General features: G+C 41.2%; 1 protein-coding gene across 2 annotated transcripts in view; it reads left to right on the top strand.

Annotated features, from left to right (window-relative positions):
* Nucleotides 1-22,386, top strand: part of pdgfd (platelet derived growth factor d) — a 50,211-nt gene that overhangs the window by 24,268 nt on the left and 3,557 nt on the right. The window contains exons 2-6 of one of the 2 annotated variants that reach the window (XM_034604728.1): nucleotides 3,389-3,578; nucleotides 4,923-5,100; nucleotides 11,863-11,922; nucleotides 14,058-14,277; nucleotides 21,828-22,045. In XM_034604728.1, the coding sequence (XP_034460619.1) occupies nucleotides 3,389-3,578; nucleotides 4,923-5,100; nucleotides 11,863-11,922; nucleotides 14,058-14,277; nucleotides 21,828-22,045 (866 nt within the window). The remainder of the gene's footprint in view (nucleotides 1-3,388; nucleotides 3,579-4,922; nucleotides 5,101-11,862; nucleotides 11,923-14,057; nucleotides 14,278-21,827; nucleotides 22,046-22,386) is intronic. The other variant, XM_034604729.1, reaches the window with a different exon arrangement.

Here is a 22,386-nt window from a genome sequence, read left to right as displayed (position 1 = left end):
TTATATGCTGATAGACACAAACACACACACACACACACACACACAGAGCACTGTTCCCCAGGCACCTCAGTGGGTGAGAGTTCCTGACACATAAGCACTTTTATGACTGAATGGACCTACACAGTCAGGCTTCTGATCAGCAGAGTGGAAGAATCCCATTACAAACTGTGCCCTGTTACACACACAAACACCCACCCACACACACTCACAGATGCACACGCACATTTATTCACATACGCATAAATGCTCATATCTGAAAGTACACACTCTTTCTCTCGCTCTCGCTCTCTCTCTCACACACACACACACACACTCTGAGGTACAGTGTTAATTGCTGAGGCCAGAATTAGCAGGAGGTGAGGCTGCCAAAGAGTGCTGAATGACCGATGAGACAGAATTACTGACTGAGGCAGAGAGGAGGAATCTGAAGAGAGGAAGAGATGGGATGAGATAGCAGGAGGAATTAAGGGAAGTTTGCAGTAAAGGGGTGGAGGAGAAGGCCAAAGCTTCATCATCATCTCCCTTGGGTGCAGGTTGCGGTGCCTTGATTATGCATTCAGCTCTCTCGCAAAAAAAAAAACACTAACCAGTCAGAAAAATAGCCCAGTCAGCCTACTTCAGCACACAGCCTGACCTTAGAGTGTGTGTGTGTGTGTGTGTGTGTGTGTGTGTGTGTAGGTGTGTGTTTCTTTCTATGGTTGTTTATGTTCCATGGTCATTTTTAGCCGGTCCTCAGAGCTTCAGAGGTCTTTTTGAGGGTTAAGACTCTTTAGGTACAGGTTAGAGTTGGGTTTGAGGCTAGGGTTAATGTTAGGGTTAAGCTTGACAGATTGGTCATTGCGAGCGGCAACATAACACCCCTCCCTTTCAACTGGCCCTTGAGGCACAAGACTCGGTACAGTCTTCTGCCAGTGTCGCTGCTGGAAAAGGGCGAAGAAGAGGAAACACAAATGTTTTGCAGTTGGCTTATTTCCTCCAAACACTTTGCGCTTGTGCCGTTTCTTTACTGTAGCAAACTGGTCAAAGAGTGTGGCTTCCATTTTTCCTGCAATGCATCTTCTTTACCTACAGTCCGTAATTTCCCTCCAGGAGCCATCAGATATTGGCTATGCTCCCTCATCGTGTGACATAAATAAGGAAGCATAGAAATAACTGTAGATGGCAAGTGACATCATGTGCAAACACAGGAACAGTGAGTGAAGTCTAGGCTTCAAAGATTAAGATGAGGGGTTAGGGAATGGAATATGTCAGTTATTGTCCTCATAAGTATAAAAAGATGTGTGTGTGTGTGTGTGTGTGTTTGCGCATCTGTGTAACAAATTCTCTAACGTTTTATTGTGCAATATTAAAAGTGGATTTATGATTGAGTTAATTAGTTGTTTATTGGTATTTACTGATTAGCTATTACTTTAAACACTTTGGAAAGTACAGTTATAGTTTATAAAACCAGTTGGTAAAGCAATAAAAGTAAAAACCCAAACCCATGGTAGCCAAAATGTATAAATATATCCAACAACAGGTTGTAGCCCAGACTGACAGTGGTCATGTCACTTAAAGGGCAACTATTGTTCTCTATAGCTGCTATAAAACTAGGTGTGACTCCTGGTCACCGGAGAGTGATTCTAAAATGTTTTTAATGTTCAGTGAAAATTTCCTTTTAGTCCATGGCCTCCTTTCCCCCCTGTGCTGCCCATGTTCATGAACTTCAGAGAATGGATCGGAATATTTTCGTTGCCCGCTTGACCTTTTCTCTAGAACCACTGTCAGGCCAAATATTCCGCTTGTACAGAAATATCTCAATCTAATGGATATGAAAAAGGGCTGACACATGAACATATCCACAGATGTTCAAGAGATCCACAACAAAGCTGTCTTAAAAACTGGACTTCTCACCTCTATAGAGTCATTTTAGTTGACCCATATGAATAGTACTCTTTTCTCTACCCTGTACTTCAGATGTTTTCTTTTCACAATAACAAACAGTGCAAACCACAAAAGTAACGAAGAAACACCAATAAATCAGCAAGACTGATGCATTGGCCGATATTGTTTTACTGCTGATTTATCTGTATCGATGTGCGTAGCCGATAATGACAAATAAGAGCAGTATAGAAACATCAGATTTGCTTTGAGGTCATTTAGTGTTCCAATTAGAAAGCACCAACATGTATTTAAATGTAAAATGTTCCACTTCATAGGTACAAATCTATGGGATACATATAAATAATGTTTGTTTATGTTACGTATTAATATATATATATATATATATATACAGTATATAGAGAAGGATATAGACAATGTATAATTTATGCTTTTTTTTTTTTATCCAAAATATCTGTCCCAAAGTAAACTGACTCAAAATCCATTATCAGTCGGGTTAAAACAAAAATAATCAGACATTTCATGAAATAACCATATTCACTGTGTTGCCAAGAGATAGATGAGAAGATTCATGCCAATGTTTATCTGTTACATTTTAAGCTGCAGCCAGCAGGCAGTAAGCTTAGCATAAAAACTGGAAACAGTGGTAAACAGAATCTCTGGCTCTGTAAAAAAAAAAAAAGAATCCTCCTACCAGCACTAACACTCACTAATTACCATGCTATATCTTGTTTTTGTCAGTCCACACAAACATAGCAGTGTAAAAGCTTAAAACTGAAATTGGACTTTGTTACCTTTGCTGTTTGTAAGAAATTTCCAAAAAGCCAAAGGCTTCTTAAGGGTTGGATCTGAGGTCAATCTCTGCTGACGTCATGTCGTCGTTAGACAGAAATGTCACATTTACATTTGTATTGTTTTTGTGCCAAAATGCATAAAGGTCTATGGGCTCTATTTTAACAACCTGCACATGGTCTAAAGCAGATGGTGCAAGTGTATTTAAGGCTTTTGCTAGTTTAATAGTGAAGGTGCACATGGTTTTGAAAGGCTTGTAGGTTTTTCCCTAAATTAATTATGGGGTGTGTTTTGGGTGTAACGTGCGATAAACCAATCAGAGTGTCAACTCCAATTCCGTTTAATGTGTTCTTGCACCTTGGTGGATAATGGCTGATCTGTCAGGCTTCATAGATGAGTTGACAATCTCTGTGTAAACATACAAATCTGAGTGTAAAGATCTTGTAGCATTGACTTTAAATGGGCCAACAAGGCCCCTGACCACACCTCAGTTTAAGACCAACATGACTATGGGCACTCAGATTGGGGCACTTGCATCGCGCTCGCCATTGCTTTGACGGTATGTAAGATAGGGCCCAATGTGTTGTTGTAGCGTGTAGATTTACATTTTGTGTGCGTGTGTGTGAACAAGCTGCTTTGCTTGTTTTTAATTTATAACTGGACTAACTAACTGATTAGTTGTAACCACTAACACACAGCAATCGCCTCACCACAGACTTGTACCGCAAAGAGGAAAACATCACAGTAACACCAGTGGGTGGAGCCATCCACAGCCCACGCTACCCTAACGCTTATCCCCGCAACCTGCTGTTGTCATGGAAACTGCTGTCACCGCCAGGGAGCCGCATTCACCTGGAGTTTGACGGACACTTCGGCCTGGAGGAGGCTGAGAATGGAGTGTGCAGGTAAAACATGAGATGCAGAGAAACAGATAAGCAGGCAGACAGAAAGCAGAGCAATGGAGTTCAGAAGGCAGAATTAGAGAAGGAAAATGACCAAAAGGAGGAAAGGGATAGAGGTAAAAGAATAGGAGAAATCAGATGAAGTCACATGAAAGTAGCAGTGAGTGAGAGAATAAATGATGGAGTGGTTGATTTAACATTATCAAAGAGGGGATGAAAAGTTTAGTGAGTAAACTCTCCAGTTGAGCAGTACAATATGTGAAAACGATTTGATAATGACTTCACAGTATCACATCAACAGTAAACTGTGATGGAAAGTATGTGCGAGAAAATAATCTGCAAAGGTGCATGGGGGTAGAATCACTACAAGAGATGGATAGTTGAAGTCTGCTTTCTTGGCAAGAAGTAGAAGAAGTTTGTCCTTGAGGGTTTGGGATGGGGTGGGGTGGGGGGGGTGGGGGTAGACTTTTAATCCCCATATGCAACTCCGCTGTCTTTGTAAGCACTTTTCTGAAAAGACAAGGGGGAGCAGCAGGGGCGGAAGAGGGGGAGGAGAGAGTAGAAAAGGTAGAAAGGAGCTTTGCCTGCTTTTTCAGATCTTCTATGTCACATTGACTACATTGTGTGTATTTCTGTGTGTGTGTTTGATAGTTGTACTAACTGAGTGGGCTGTTGAATGCTAGAAATGCATATTATATGTTTTTTGCATAATTACGTTGTGCAAAAACTTTGTATACCTTGCCCGACATGAAGATCTTGTTGTCAGGTACTTTGGCAGGATGGCCAGGTGGTTTGAGGAGACATCAAAAAGTTCTGATGACAAGCGCTGAAGTGTCTGATTCCCCGAAACTAATCTAGGCTGTGCTAATGAGAACAGAAATGCACACCAAAGCCATTTTCAGAAATGAACGGAAATTGTCAGGGAAACTGGGTCCGAACATTTTCCGGAGTTTACCTTTCACATATGAAGAATGTCCTGAACATTCAGGTGAGAGGCGGCGTCATATAGGACTTATCGTATGAATTCTGCTGTGGAAATGCGTGGATGACACATCTTTGTCACTGAACGATATTTGTATTCTACCAGTCTTCGTCATCAACACTTTTTGCTGCTGAATCCTCGGACTCACTCAGATATTTTTCCATGGGGGTGGCAGGAAAAATTTGGGAAAATGTCACTGCGTTCTCCAAAACAGCCCCTTTGGAAAAATTTAGGACAATGTCTGGACTTCAGTGCATGTCGGAAAGCAGCTTATGTCATTCAAGCTAAATCACTTTTTAGTACTTTTATTACTTCTTATTTAAAAAAAAAATCTTAGTATTCATATTGTCTTTGTTTCACTCCAGGTATGACTTTGTTGAAGTGGAGGACCAATCAGAGACAAGCACTATAATTTGGGGTCGCTGGTGTGGGCAGAAAACTCCGCCTTGCCTCAACTCCAAAACCAACATGCTCAGAGTCACCTTCAAGTCTGATGATTACTTTGTTGCAAAGCCGGGATTCAAAGTCTACTACTCCCTGCTGGTGAGAGACCAACACACACACACACACACACACACACACACACACACACACACACACAGACACACACACACACACACACACACACACACACACACACACACACACACACACACACTCAAGAACACACAAAGACACACAGACACACACACAGACACACACACAGCTGACGATGAATCACGAGCTGCTATGTGGGACACGGCTTAAAGTTTTTTTGTCACATCGGGTTCAGCCCGAGTACCACTGCATTGCTCTAGGTGAAATGCTTATTTCACTCTATTACCCCCACTTGACAATAAAAGAGAGAAATGGTATGATGAGGAGATAAATAGAGAGGAAGGGAGCGAGGGAGGATCTAGTAACATGGTCGGTAAAATGCCAACACGTATAAGCCAACTGTTCTTTTCACACACGTCCACTCGACAGTAGAGGAGAGATGGAAGGATAGGGGGAAGGGGTGGTGGGGGGGAGATGGGGGGGGTGAGAAAGTGTTCTCCTAAAGGCTGTCAAATGAAGGGATAAGGAGATTAGCTTTGTCAATCTGTCAGGAAGAGGAAAGAAGGAAATAGGGGGAGTCTGATTTGAAGATGTTCTCGCGCCCTATAATACAGGGGAAAGGGGAAGAGGGACAGCAGTAGAGAGAAAGAGGCATTTAAAGATGTTCCTTGACTTCCTCTTTTATGTGTAGAGGAGAGAAAGAGGAGAAGAGACAAAGCATCGCTGACGAGCTTGAGCCAGTGGCATCGCTTATCATCTGATAAAAATCCCTGGTATGAGCACAGATGGAGTAAAGGGCAAGGCAAAGAGAGAAAGCAAGACAGACAGAGATAGTGTTTTTTTTCATACAGTCACTGGGCTTGTATGAGATTTTTAAAGATAAAGCTGTTGTTGTTCTTTTTGTTTCTTGTCAGCAAATCCTATGAAGACCAAGACCCACCAGTAATTAGTAATTTTGTTCTAACTTTCTTTCTGATTTGACAGAATAAACAATGGAGAACAGATGTTTAATAATGTCATCTAAGGAATCATTGACTTACTACTTATACTTGTCTGGGCCACTGAGAAACACTGAGAGCACAAGAGACTAAACGGACAAATCACAGTCCAGTCTGCATAGCCACAACCTGTAGTTAGACGACTAAGGAGGTGCAAGTCCGGCTACAGCTTTGGCTACTGTGTCGAGTGCACAGCTATATGCCCAACCTGTATACAGCATCAATTCAATGCAGAAGAACATTGGCCATCACTTTGCTAGTTTTCTTTTAGCCGTCAGCCTTCGATCTCTTGTGAGAACAACTCTCACAGACGACTCAGCTGCCAGCGGCCTTTTGATCTGACATGGAAACCAGATCAAATTCTTACTGGTTTGTGAGTCATCTTATTTTGGGGGAGCTAGAGGAAAGGTGTTAGTTTGTGACATCAGTTTTCACAGCTTCAATTTGACACCTTTTATTAAAATGTTTATTTAAAAAAAACAGAAAACTCAATTGGGATCCATTTTTATGCGTTGATACCTTTAATTAGCTCAACCACAGGTTCACAATGTTCCAACACCATCGACTAATAACTAAATAAATGCAATCGGCAGTTTGTGTGAAGCGTGACAGGGATGAGGAGACACTCACATACACACACACACACACACACACACACACACACACACACACACACACACACACACACACACACACACACACACACAGGAGAGAAGTTCTTCCCGCTGATTATGTCGCAGCGCAGTGTTTGAATTTCTTTGTTGCAGAAGAAGCGATGCCCCATTTGTACATGGACGTAAATAACAATTCAGCAGGTTTTTGTAAAGATCAGTTCTACGTGTGAGTGATTAGAAAACATCAGAGGAGCAGAGTCGCTTATTGAGGCAACACTGAGTAATGCGCCCAGTGATGCGCTCCATGGGGGGGGGGGGGTTATAAAATATGAAATAATCGATCATTAATCGTAATCAAGGTAAAAGTTGGAAGTCAGTCTTACTCAGGATTTGAGTCTTGACTAAATGTACCTACTTTTCACCACTGCAAAAAACACACACAACTGCTTTATCTCTCTTCCTCAGACACTCGTTCTGTTTTTCTCTGTCTCCGCACCCTCCTCACCCTTTGTATTATTTCTTGTGGTCAAATAATCCCTTTTCTGTTCATTTGAAGCAGAATCCAATGCTTAGGGTTATCCCATTTCATCAGTTTTTACCCATTTTTCAACCAGCCCCTGCATTTCTCTTTCTATCTTATTCACACAAACACTCACACACAGAGCTTCCCTTCAGCTAGGCCGGAGCTGTGTGTGCGGCTTAATTTAGCAGGTCTAATTTGTTCTCTGCAGACCTGCCGAACAGATAAGAGGGAGGAGGAGAGGAAGCAGAGAGAGGAGAGAAGGAAGAGAGAGAGAGACAGCGAGCGAGAATGAGGAGAAACAGCATTGGAAGGAGAGAACAGGTGTCTGAGATGGTATCAGCATGTCAGCTAATGACTAAAACAGCCTGGACTCAGAGACGCAGAGAGAGTGACGCGTTTGTGAGGCAGGGAGATATGGAGTGGACTCAGGTTGACTAGATGAAAGAAAAACCATGAGGGGAAGTAAACAGCATTAGTGCGAGACAGAGAAAAGGTAGTGTCAGATGGAAGCATATAGGAAACATTCATCTGTTTCAGATCTTCAAATCTCATTATCACTATCATCACTATCTACAAATCAACCTGAATCCGTCTGTCTGGTTAGAGCTCCTCACAGGGTCTCTGGGTTCCTGGAAACCAAGCATATTACCTACAAGGTCTAGCCAGGTCCAAAATATATTCGGTCTAATCAGGTCTGGACTGTTTCACTCTGTTGCCACATGTCTTCGGTGTATATGTCTATGAGACAGAACATGTGCAGTGAGAATGGCATAGTGCAGCTCGTAACAACCTTTAATGGCTGCTTGTTAATTAGAGGAGCATCATGCTGCGGCATCCTTAGCACAGGCCGTATATAAAGATGGAAGACATGTCTCCACCAAACTAACCTGGATACAGGCACGGCCATCTTGCGCTTTTGATGTCTCCGATGTCAATCACGATATTTTACCCCATTTTCACAGCATCAAATAACTAATTTAAAACCAAAACTTACCGAAAGAACCAGCACTTGAATATACATCAGTGTGATGAGAACTACAGAAAATAACATCAAAGTCATGTCACATCTACTAACAAGGAGGAGGCTAGGTTGATTTATTTATGCCACAACCAGTCACCAGGGGGCACACAGGATCATTTGGCTTCACTTGAGCTGCCATCGCGTACATCTTTATATACCGTCTATGGTCTTGAGCTTTGAGTGGAAAGCCAGGTCTCAAAAAGCTTAAACTCATGAGCCATAACATAAGGATTGAAATTAGATCGTTTAAATCACCTCTCATGGTGGTTTGTGAGGCAATTAAATTGGATTTTGTCAAACTGCAAATGCATCAATCTCTCTAAGATGCCTTTATAATGTTCACTCCTTCTGAGTGTAAAGGTCAATAAGTAGTCTGTAAAATTCACTCTGTAAGATTTCAGAACCTCAGATTTTCATTCTTGATTTATTTTGGTCACCTTTTTGCCAGAATTGATTTTGTTGTCTGATATCATCTGAGTAACAGTGCTGTGTTTTGGCTGGGAATGCCTGGGCAGTGGGTGGGAAGTACAGCTAAGGCAGATGCAGTTGGGAAAAGTTCATTAATCCAGTAATATGATCCAAGTTAGTTCCCAGAATCCCAGAATGACCCAACACGTTTGCATCCCACGGAGACAGGACTCATTTGTTTCATGGAATATGACCCAGGATGAAAGCAAAACACAGGCATGTGTTCTCGTATGTTTGTTCTTCTTGTATTGCTTTCTTAAAAAGGACCAATTCCAGTTTATATCATCTGACTGGGAACATTTTTACATTGATGAATATTTTGGTTGGTCCCCACTTCTACTCCAAAGGGCTTGTTGAGGCTAAAGACTTGGTTTAAAGGTTATGTTTAGAAGAAGTGCTATTTTAATGTCAATCACCAAGAGACAGGATCAAAACTGATACATAATCCAGATTAAGACCACAATTATTAGAGTAAACATGAAAAGCCAGTGTGCTACATAGGAGGAAGCATTTTTTCTGGCTTTAACCTGAAAATCAGTGCAGAGATTAGATAGGGTAGTCTGTGTGATTAATCTATTAATAACTTCAACGTCCTCTGGCTGTAAGCGAGATACCGAGTCAAGCAGGATCAAAATTAGACAGGAGGCTGTTGCTTTCTTCACCGTCCACCACACACACTCAATCCTCAGCTGCTCCAGCATCCGACTGTACAAAATAGGATGATGACAAGGGCACCTCCCTGGTGCCCTCTCCACTTCACTGCCACTGAAAAGAAGAATGTTTCCATAGCACCAGTGAGTTTGGCGATAGTGGCTAGAATATTAGTTTATATAACAAGTATTGCTTCATAAATTACATTTGAAGCATTTACATGATACATCTTAACGATGCTGACTGAAATTTGCATTGTCTGCCATATGTACAGTATGTATTCATGTAAGTCTACTTTGGTTATAATTGCATCTTTTATTTGCATGAGCACATTGGTGAGGGAAGTGAAAAAAGTTTTGTTGATGGTGACTTATTATCACTGACCAAAAATGTATTTCCCCACACAGATGCAGGATGACTGATGAAAACATGAATGAATGTGTTAGAATTATAATTCAATAAATCACCACGAACATCTAATGCACCAACAATGAAAGGCAAGAATTAAACACCATTCTAATCAGGACAAAAGAAACTAAACCACAGTTGTTAAAGAAAAACTTAAATTTAAATCAATTTACATTCTCCTGAGATACATTTACATATGTATATCATTTTTTCAAGAACACACTTTATAAAAGTAATACCATAAAAAGTGTGAGGAAGCTCGTGAGATAATTAGTAATAGGAAGGTAAAGGTTTGGTACTGTAGCTGTCAGGTGACAAGAGGCTACATCCTCAGCAGGTTCTGATCGCTGTCTCTGTTTTTAGACTCTATTAAGTGGCCCATTTGTGCTTAAAACATGAAGCATTTAACCTTAAAAGGAAATGAGAGTAGGGATCTGTAAACACGAGTCACATGAGTCACACAAACACACACACACACACACACACACACACACACACACACACACACACACACACACACACACACACACACACACACACACACACACACACACACACCCTCACTTACAGGAAACCTTCTGACCTCATTCACAGCTGGTTTGGGTGTGCATTTATATGAATGAGTACATTTACAGGCTTTGATGTCAACTCTATTACAGACACACACACACACACACACACACACACACACACACACACACACACACACACACACACACACACACACACACTCACACTCACACTCACACACAGACACACCCAGATGCACACACTAAGACAAAGTGAGGGCACCGTGTCTTTGAAGTGTGGTTGAGACAGATTTACTGTTCCACATTGACCAGAGACGGTATTTAAGACTCTTCAAGGAGAGGGATTCAATATCCAATGAGGTTTAATGAGTGTGTGTAAAGAGAGTGATGCTGGAGACGGTGTGTGTTTGTACATGTGTGTGGGGGAGAGGTGGTAAAGACAGAAAAGAATGTGTGCATGTGTGCCAAATATGTCAGTCTGATGAGTGTTTATCACGTTAACATGCTTTGACCAATCTAATTTCTTAGACACACACAAACGCACACGCAGACACATGAACACACACACAAATACAAACACACACACACACACACACACACACACACACACACACACACACACACACAGAGGCGTGCTGTGACCAGCTTCATTGGAGATTCTTTTCAGATTTTACCAACACAATGACAGTCCATCAGTTAGACAGGCAGCCTCCTGAATGTCTTGGATAACCTTAGATGTGTGTAATGTCACAATAAGGACATGCACCTTAATGTATACACAAAGCCTGGGGTTATGTCCCATCTGATGATCTTTCTGCAATGTCCACATGTTTTACTGCATCACCTAACCACAACCATCACCTACAGCAACCCTGAGTAAATGCAGAAATATCCATCCATCTAATAAAAGAGACACTGGCATTTCTACACATTTAAATCCACAACAACAGCGTTTTTGTATCGTTTATGCTGTACATGATTTAGTTTTCGTTGCCTAAACTTTAAGGCCCTACAAGTAACTTTTCACTTTCGCCTCTGTGGACAAAAGCCGTAGTTTTTCCTATTGTTAGAGTTGTTGTAGGTCATAAAGAGGCAGCGATAATAAAACGAGACCATTTCATAGCCAATTAAAAACTCCTTGTTGTACGTTTAACCAAACTATTACAGCAGTACCAAACAGTATCAAAGAGAACCTATCAACATTTGTTATTCACTTAGCCCCCACATGCAGTTATTGTGATGTGTGCATTGTAGTTTTTTTTTTAGGTATAAACTTGCACCAACAGGACCCTGTGCATATACCTACAGAGCCACACATGTCATTTAACTTTGACACACGACCATGATTCCTTAAGTCAGACCTAAATCATGTAGTAAGTGGCATCAGTTCATTTGATGACCTAAATCAATCAGGCTGCTCCTATCACCAACTGAGTCAAAATCTAAATCTTGACTCTAAAGCACAAAACAATTGCAAAAGAAACAAAAAAAATTGTATTGTATTAATTTAATAATAAACTCTCTTTTCTCTATGGTTCTTTATCCACCCCTGCAGCACGATGCTCCTCTACCTGCAGCCAACACCAACTGGGAGGTTGTCACTATGCTCATGTCGGTGAGTCACACACAAACATACACACACATTGTTATGGTTAAAATCCTAGAATTCAAATTAAAACAGGAAATGGTTGACCTCTGTTAGAATTAGATGTGCCAGTACCAGACCTGGTTCTTCATCAGACGTTAACCACAGAGAAAGTCAAAGAAATAACTGCATATTTAGTCATTTTGCTCTAAGGAAAAGGAAACGTCACATGAGGATCATCTCACATTCATCATCAGGATGATACTATTTTATTTTAAACTAATCTTTATCTGTTAAAAACCCTTTTCTTCCAAACTATAAGTTAATAGAGTTTTGAACACATACTGTAAAGCCATACGTGCCTTCTGACCCCATCAATAACCCACACACATGAGGGAACTAATAATTAAGATATACGGCCCATTTGTATCATCCAGCACACCCCCACACAGACCATAATCATGCATGTATGCACTTTACTTAATATGCATGAAGCTTGCAATGCAACATGACATGCTTCCTTAGACTAATGTTTTTATAACCATATGTAATCAGTGTAATTTGTGTCTATGTGTAAGAGCGCTCGGACGCAGTGACATACTGTATGTGATTGTAATAATTAGCGTGCGCTGCGCTACGTGGCAGTTCTTCTGCATGGGCAGATAAGGGTTATGTGTATGTGGGTGTTTTTGCATGTGCACTGTATGTATGAGGATGTCACTTCCAGGGCAGACGGGAAGTACACGCATGTTGGCCTCTTACGCTTCCACGTTCTACTTTAATCTGCTTCATGGTGGTTTCACACCGACTTGTGTAGGTTTTACATACATTCATGTTTGTAACTGAGCAAGTTATAAAAGATTATCATAATATATTATATTATTATCATTTCATCAGATTATCTTGATAAAAATAAAGATTTTCCAGCTCTTTTCAGTTTCTTGCTGATCTACTGATTTTGAGCTTTTTTAAATTTCATACTAAGTACAAGGTGAATCAGACGACGATATCTGAAAAGTAATTAAATTACCTCCATGTTCAGTTGAGCTTGCGCGTCATCATTAACTTTACATGAGCCAGGGTTCCATTTTGTGTAGCAGGGTGTAGTGATCTAAGTCTCAGCTATCAGCCCTGACATTTCCTCATCAATTACCTTTGTCCTGTGGTCTGCATGGAGGTCAGTGCTGATTATGGCTGCCAGAGTCAAAGGCATAATCGTCCTACATGCTGTCACAATTTGATTGCGATTGCCTCCTATATAGATAAAGAGCCAGCAGCAGGGAGCTGTCATCATTGGGTAATCATCTGTGTTACGTGCTGTTACTTTCTGGTTCCAAGTTTACTGGCACTAAAGATAAATAATATATATTCAGGTATAGAACATATACAATATGAGAATAATTTATTTAAAAAGTATAAATTTCACAGTTTTACTTGTCAGACTAAATGTTGACTTTCACACAAAGGGTGAATGGCTCAATATAAACGTAGTGTTGTAAAAATTATGGCACAAACAATTCATGTGCTGTGCACAAGTAAGTAAGTACAACAAATTTAGGAGGACTCATTTTGTTGAATTTCCACGATAACTATTGCAAGTTTGAAAATAATTATACATATACATTTTACATAATATACAGACAACAGGTTGGTTCTTTAACTTGTCAGACTAAACCCACATGCATGGGTGTATAGATGGTGAGTGCATGGAGAGTATCTAAAATCACAACTGCACCATTTTAGTTTAGGTTTTAATCACAGTCCACAATATAGAAACATATAACATGTACAACAGTATATACAGTATATCCTGTAGATTTGATAAAGATTTCAAGTGAGAAATATAGGAAATAACTACAGTGGAAAAAGACCACATCAGATTTATACAACTGCTGTTTTTCATTTCAGCAAAAGTTCACTCTCAACTCTTTGTAGGAATCTGGAAATATTATATGAATGTATTGGCTCTCCAATAAAACTTTTAAATTTAAATATTATGGTGCTAGATAACAATGGTGGAAGAAATAACAAAGCGACCCGAGAAGCCCTCATGGCTAGCTGCAAGTTCCCTGCAAGCAACCTATAAATGAACAACTGCTGAAGTTAGAATAGGCTTCAGATATATAATGAATGATTAATCTGTATCTTTTGACCTTTGCTGTAATCAGGACAGCGGTGGAGGGCAGATGATGCCCGTCACGGTCACAGAGGTTCCTTTCTCACTGGAGGATCTGGACCGGACCATAGCTGCCTTCGACACGGTGGAGCAGCTGCTCAGGTCCCTGAACCCAGACACCTGGAGACAGGACCTGGACAGCATCTACACTCAGACACACATACATTATATATCCAGGGCCTATCATCTGGCAAGCAGACATAATAAAGGTAACTATACTGAGCTCTCTAATCCATTTGAGACCTTTACATATTTTTAAAAGTCTCCAGAGGATTTCATGTAGAGTATAATTATAGTGAGAAGATTGAAATAACGTCTTTGGTTTTAATATTTCTCTTGGAACAAAGATCACATGGATCAAGCAGATTCTTGAGTAATTTTACTTGAAAAGTGAAATTATGTTTCTTTTTTATCAAACATAAAAACAACTATTTTTATGCATTATATCTAAGTATATACGCAGCAGAGTAATATTTAAGTATCGAAGCCTTTGGTGCCATGTTGAGTTAGTAAAGGAAGATGGGAGCGGTGATGTTCTCCTGGTGTTTTATCGTGCTGCAGACGATGATCCACAACAACTCTGCTGCACTCCCAGTATTTCTCTGCAGACTGGTGCAGTCGACTGTACTACAGGGGAGGGGAGGGGGGAGCGTGCAGCCTAGTGCTGACCAAGAAAAGACCCACGCACCAGGAGGCCCTATTCTATTCTCGCATTGCAGGCTACACCTAAAGCTCTGCGGTACAGTGCAGCAGAGGGGAAAGTCATATACGGCTCCATAATTTGAGGAAAATGATCAGTCGGGGCTGTGATGACTGTGATGGAGACACATTGCTGCCTTATGATCAAATATAGCAAAGGTGGCAGCCGATGAAACCGTGCTAATGAAGTGTTGAATATTCAATTGAAACCACATTATCCCGTCTGTGCTGGGTAGGATACAGAGCTATTATAATATTAGCTTGTCTGCTAGTTGAGTGTACGTCGACGCATTTAATGAGATGGGGTGTGAAAATATTTTGAATTTGAAAGTAGCATATAAATAATCAATATTAGAGATTACCAAGGGAAAAAGTAGCCCCTGTTCATATTAAAGGGGACATAGCATGCCCATTTTACCACAAGTTGATATGGTTCCTTGGGGTCTTAATGAAATGTCTGTAACATACTTTGGTCAAAATACCACAAGGATCATTTCAAACAGCACCCTTTTTACCCTGTATAAAACAGCCCTCCACAGAGCGACCTGTTTTGAGTGCCTGTTCCTTTAAATGCTATTGAGCCAGCTCCCCCCTCCCCCTCTCCCCCCATGATTTTAAACGATATAAATTACATATTTTATATGATATAAATTATCAAATATGCATTCCATACTTTGTATTCCCCTTCTGTTGTCCTGGAGTTTTAATTTTCCCAATCACATAATTAAATGTCCCCTTCTGCCCATCCACTACAAGCACACAAGCAGACAGACAGAGAGAGAAAGAGAGGGGGGGGGGGGGGGGGGGGGGGGGCTATGAAGACCATCATTTACCCCCGAACCCCGACATTCAACGGGTACAACAACAAGCGGAGAAAGCAGAATCGCGGGCTGACCTTATATATACAGTCTATGGGGCTGACCAGCGGAGAAATGCACGTCCCGTGTGAACAGCCAGGCGGCTGCACGCTTGAGAACGGCGCTGCACTGCCTCGCAGCCTCGCTGCGTCCGGTGTAAACCCGGCGTAACGAGTGTGGGGGGGCGGGGGGATGAGGTGGGGGGTGGGCCAAGGCCATGTAGGGAGACTTCCAGTGTATTGTGACGACACAGTACACAGGAAGCTCATTCCAGTCACTCAAGCATGACGTTTCTGACTTAGAGGAACCATAACAAAACGCGCAAGTGTTTTTTTTCCAGAGGTTTTGGGTTGGTAGACATGCCAGATACCCACATTAACGTGTAGAAGCACTAACAAAGTGGAATTTGCATGATATGTCCCCTTTAAGATGTAAAAGCAGGGGCTGAGTAAGATGTTGCATCATCAAAATGAGCAGTTTGCTCTTGGGGAGTCGGATAATGAGTCAATGACAGATTTAAGGTGACACAGGACCAGCCGTTCAAGGCAGTTCTTCACTGTGAAGTCAGTGCCAATGACCCGCAGTCACTGAGGCAATAGATTTTATCCGGAGGTGCACAGCTAGAGCCGATGTCTCAGAGCAGATATAAAAATTTGGCACACATACACACTCTCTCTCACACACACACACACACACACACACACACACACACACACACACACACACACACACACACACACACACACACACACACACACACACACACACACACACACACACACCATTCATGTGGAGAATATACTTAAGGACGCGTGTGTATCCAATCCCATCTCTCTCACCTGTGCCTCTGTATCTCTCTCTGTCTCTCTACCCGAGGGCTCGCTTGTTCTTTGGTAAGTATGTGCGCTTGACAGCAAATCTATCTCTATTTATCAGTGCATGCGTGTGTTCTGCTGGCATGAGGCAGCTTCATGTACGGGGAGTTTGTGCATGTTGCAGCACTACACAGAGAGGGGCATAGGTGCTGCAGATCTTTCATACACTGTGGTACAGTGTAGCTCCCTCTAATTGGAAATTCAGCCTGTGCAGCGGAGCAGAAATCTGCCACAGTCAGCAGCCCAGCTTTGTTTTCATTAAGACGCACACACTCAGTGGCTCACATCCACCTTTGTTCCCGTGAAGGACAGTAAGTCTGATCAAAATATTAATTGGGACACTTTGCGCCCGAGTAACTCACAAACATGCACACACTCGCATAAATCAGTTTGAATAAAAAACAAAGACTAGCAGATTTCTACAAACTTTTGAGGACATTGTTCCAGGAGACTGATTCACCCCACCCGAGGATCACGGGGTGAACATGTTTGCTATTTACAACTCAAAAACAGGGAGACTGTAGTATGACAGGAACACTGACTGACACCTGCAATAGCCAATGAGAGCGAGCTGACAGAGAAGTGTCCCCGACCAAATGATGCATACATGTGTTTAGAACCAAAACATGGCTGCCGACAGCGTGAATAGGACTTCTGTTTCCCGTAAGGAGTGGACAGTAGAAAAGGACAAATCTGTGGAATTGTGGCTTCAGTTGGAGAGTGTGTTTAATGTGTCCCGTAAAAGCAGAAAATGGCTGACAACATCGACAGTCCGCCTCCATGTCTGCTTTTAATCCTGAAGTCACGTTAGATCACGTAAGTTTCTGTGTGTTACCAAGTCTCTGAAAATGCCACTCAGAAATCGTTGAAACGGCAAGTGTGTGGTCATGCATCGTGACTGGATTGTCACAAAATCCTCTTGTGTGCAGCAAGTAATTCTCTAAGCATAACCACGACTTGACAAACCCTAACTTTCACCTTAAACTTGGCGTCTTTTTCCAAAATGCGGCCTTAGCATTTGTCCCAAAATGGACAAAGTGTCCCCCGATAACTGGGTCTTTAGTTTGACATTTGTCTCAAAAGTTACCCTATGAAAGACAGACATTGGTGGCCATAAGAGTGACATTGTCATTCCCACAGTCTTGCTTGCTCTCAGTCTGTCTTTTTCCCTCTCGTACTCCCTGACAATGTTCCACACCACTGCTTTTCTAAGATTGCACCGATTCCCCTTAAACAGACACAAGCTCAGCCCTGAAAGAGCTTGCACACAAATCCACAGCACACCTTTGTCCCCCCTGCATTTGGTGTTAAAAGACAGAATGTGCCATCAGAGCCAGACTCAATGTACTTTTGTATAGCAGCTCCTTTTATATCAGGCCTTGCATCCCCTTGTCAAGTGCAAACAAACTTTGGAGACACTTGGCGTGACTCTCGACAGTCTCGCATTTCTGTCATCGACTATGATTACATCGCTTGCAGAATTCTTTTTGCCAAAATCAAATAAAGAGGACATGAGGGTTTTCTAGAGCGTGTGCCTTTTCATGAAGGAGACTTAAAGTAAAACATTTTTATGATGAGTCTGAGTGTAGCAGAATGCTGGGTTTGTTTTTTACCCCAAGATGATGAAATTCATTCTTAATGCTTAATTCTTCCTCCTGGGCACCTTCCATGCAGCTAAATGTGTTAAGTAGCCTCGACACAACCCAGTCTGCGCTCTGCAGGCGGTGCCATCAACCTCATCGTTTGTTTTTTCTCTGATATGAGTTGTATGTAGACAGGTGTGTGCCTTTGCCTTTCCAAATCGTGTCCAATCAGTTGAGTTGACCACAGGCACCCCTCAAATCATGTTGTATAAACTTCTCAAAGGTGATCAGGAGAAACTGACGCAGCTAAATTTCAAGTATCAAGGGTCTGAAATTAATTTAAATAGTTTTAACGTTAGGTTAGAACATAACAAAATATGAACTAAGTGAATAAGTAAATATTCTCTGTTTGCCCTTTACATTATGTTAACCTGTAGCAAAATCGTATCCGTATTTTAATTTTCTTGCTATTTGTATAGAAAAGGACCAGATTTATTCAAATGAACAGATATGTGTAAACTGACATTTTCCCAAATGTCTCTACTCACACTAAATGCACTCTGATACATTCCCTGTTTTCCCTGCGGACTTCTGCTCTTCGCTCTGTCTCCCTTCAGTGTTGTTCATTGGGTTTTCCACATGAGTTGCGTCATGAATGGAAACCCCCACTGAAGAGATTTATTTTTGTGAACAAATGCTTATTGATTATCAATGCCATTAGGTTTCCCTTGACCCCCTCTGCACTTCCCATAGGGTTCTCTATATATCTCTCTCTCACACACACTCACAGACACACACTATTGCATGTCAGGCAGATTTGTTATCGTTATACTGATGAGGTGTGTGTGCAATTTCAAGGCAGGTTCTATTCTATGAGTGATCCCTAAAGTTTAACTGTTGCAGTGAAGCTCAAACATAACCCAATATTAAATCAACCTTTCTAAGTGTTGCTGCGGTAGTAGACTGCAAATATCGATTTGGACAAGTCTTAGTTTTGTGTTGCATTGCAAAAGCCTGATGTATTTCAATGAACTGAAGAATTGTAGTTATTTCCACTGAAAATAAACTTAATTTAAACACATTTGACTAATTTAAAAACAGAATTTACCCCGTCTCACTGCCTCAGTGGTTTATGGAGTTGACGTGTTTGTTCAGTCAGTGTAAGATCTCCTCTCTTTGTTGTCTTTGCCTGGGGGCATGCTACAGTAGGTGTACATTGCTTGGAGAGAATCAGGCTGCAATCATACAGTCTTTCTGATAGGTTATGGGGTTTAGAAGCTGCTGTTTGATGTGATAAGTGCTTTCTCCCCCTACTTTCTTTCTGACGAAGGACAGTTGCATTCTACCATGAAGGTGAACGCATCAGCAATTTCTTCTTGTCATGTTTCTTTTGCTGAGAGGCTGTTCAGTCACCCTTTCTCAAAGTGGCTCCTGCAGGTAGTAAAGCCTCAGTAGGCCAATGGGTGCTCAAGGATGTCCAATCTGAACCTCAGGAGCCAATTGGACTAATGCTATTAACCTTTTACAAATATTTGTACTATTATAATTACATTTGTGAAATTTTGCCAGTGTCATTACAGCTGCAAATATACTGGACTTTATGAGTTGCAGGCACAAATGTATACAGAATTATGGGGCTACTAGACCACATTGTCATAGACACAATGTTAAGAGGCAAATGGAGACAAGTTGTGTAGTAAGCGAACTAACAGCTGAGAACCTCAGAGCTCATTCAGGAGGAGAATTTATGAAGTGTGCTTTGTTGCCGCTGCAGAGCTGCTAGCTCTAGACAAGGTCAAATTTGAGTGCATTCAAAGGGCAGAGAACATATATGGCACAGTGTATTGAAAAAAACATTAAAGGGCACCGCAAGAAGTGTTTCTCTATGACCTGCATTTAAACAACAGTGAATAGCATCTCACAGATGCCTAATTTCAATGATCACGTTGAAGAGGTTAGAGTGATATAATCTGTATTCAGTAATTGAAAGGCCAATTTAAATGTCTTTAAATACACATTAACATGAATCTGTGAATTATTTTAATAGCTCAGTGTTGTATGCAAGATGTATGTTTATAAATGGCAGTGGCATGGCCACCCTGTACCTTGCAAATGTTTAAAATAAAAACATGAATATATGAACCTGTGTATTATTTATAGCTTAGTATTGAATGCACAATAACAGGGTAGCTATGTTTATACATGGCACTTGGCCCAGTTTAATATAAAACACAATTTTATACAATACATATAGTAGGGGGTCCCTGCTCCATCTCTCCATCAGTTTGGGGGTCCTTGGCCTGAAAAACGTTGAAGACCCCTGCTCTAATGAATAAAATGGCCCTTGATAGTAAAATGGTTCCCCACCTGTCTAACAGCAAGTATGTACAGCACATTTCCAAGTATGAAAAAGCTTTTTCTACACTATGAAAAGGAACATCTGCAATGAGCTAAACAATTGTGCTTTTCACATTTACTGTAAATGATGAGTTATATTAGATATTATCCATAAGTGGCAGTGCAATAACGTTTTCCTTGGTTTACCACTTAAAAGACAGGCAGACATTTAATTATCACAATGCAGTAGTTACAGGCAGCTGTTAGAGCAGAAGACAAGGGCACACGCATTGCTAGACTTCTGCAGAACTAAGAAAATAATTACCAACTTTATCGAGTTCATAAAAGAGTCACTCAGTTGGTTTTTTTTTATCCTAAAGTAAAGCAAAATCATTGGTCTAATGGCCAAGACAAATCACCAGCGTTGTAATGAACAGTGTGGTGATTATTAGAGGAGAGCCGTCCGTCTGACACTGATCAGAGCTCATCTCTTGTCCTTCTAACAACATGTGGTCGCCCTGGGTGGCCTTTTTAATATGATCAATTTAAAGTGCTCCCTTTATATCTACAGAAAATACATTATGTGTCTCTTTCAATCTGTCATAGTTCACTCCTAGAAAATCCATACCAATGCTGGAGAGGATTGTTGATTGTGGTTTTTCCTTTAACCACATCTATTCTTTGTCCATCTTTAACAAACATTCAGCAGCCTTTGACCTCAGGTTCTCTTTGTGCTGCTCAGTGCATTTTTTCATTCAGCGGTTTCTATGCCAATGCCAATACTGGAGAGAAATACAGAAATACAGACAGATTTTAATGAGGTAGGAGGTAGATTTTACTGTCCCACTGGGAAATTTGCCTTGAGCATCACTGTGTCTGTGTAATAACATTAAAAACAAAATACAGTCATCCATCAAATGAACATCAAGCTCCTGGTTTTCCCCCTCTTGACCAGGACTTAAGTCGTTTATACAATCAGCTTGTCCCATAATCCCTTCGATTTTTCTGAAATTAGTTTTGAAGCATTGCAAGCCAAGCCAGGTCCAGGACTCAGACTGTAGATTGTCACGATATCCAATCTACAGTCAATTAATTCCTCCCCTGGCCTTTGTGTTCAGACTTTGTCTCTGTGCTGAGTCAATCACAGCCACTTTGCCTCACTCACCTCCATTCTTCCGTTATATTCTTTCATCTCTGTCTAGTAAACATTTATTGTGATAGAAAAACCAACCAAATGTTTGTAGTTGTACACTGGACAACAGAATAGTAACCTCTCAGATGATGGATTGAAGTTAGGGGTGTCGTGTGTTATCGCTGTAATAAAGAAAAGGATTCCATGATGAATAGAACAGAAACTCATCTAACACGTCCCCCCCCCTCCCCCCCCTCTGTCTCTGCGTCCATCCAGTTGATCTGAACCGTCTATATGATGATGTCAAGCGCTACAGCTGTACCCCACGCAACTACTCTGTAAACCTGCGCGAGGAGCTGAGGGCCACCAACGCCGTCTTCTTCCCTCGATGTCTGCTAGTCAAACGCTGCGGAGGCAACTGCGGCTGCGGAACTAACAACTGGAACAACGGCTGCACCTGTCAGGCCTCCAAGACGGTGCCCAAACTACACGAGGTACAGCTCTTACACAGATACTGATACACACCCACAGACTGGTGGGCAACGCATCACCCAAATGACAAATTGAGAGTTTTTTGTTCATTTGTTTTTCAAAAATCTTCATCATTTACTGCTCCACATTGTATGCAGTTTTACCTACAAAAGCACAAGCCAATATTTAGTTTTTGTTTGTGACCTGGCCTCGTTCCTATTTACTTACATTCTGTGTGTAAAGCATTTGCTGGATGCTTTGGCATTGGTCACTGATGCCTGGCGATTTTTCTGATTTTCCATTCCAAAAATCTTACACCACAAGAAATTTAAAATAATCTAAATTTTTTTTTATAAATTGATCT

Source organism: Hippoglossus hippoglossus, chromosome 13 (assembly GCF_009819705.1).
Source record: "Hippoglossus hippoglossus isolate fHipHip1 chromosome 13, fHipHip1.pri, whole genome shotgun sequence".
Lineage (NCBI taxonomy): Eukaryota > Metazoa > Chordata > Actinopteri > Pleuronectiformes > Pleuronectidae > Hippoglossus > Hippoglossus hippoglossus.
Note: the sequence above shows the minus strand (reverse complement) of the source record. Positions and strands in the feature narration are given on the sequence as shown.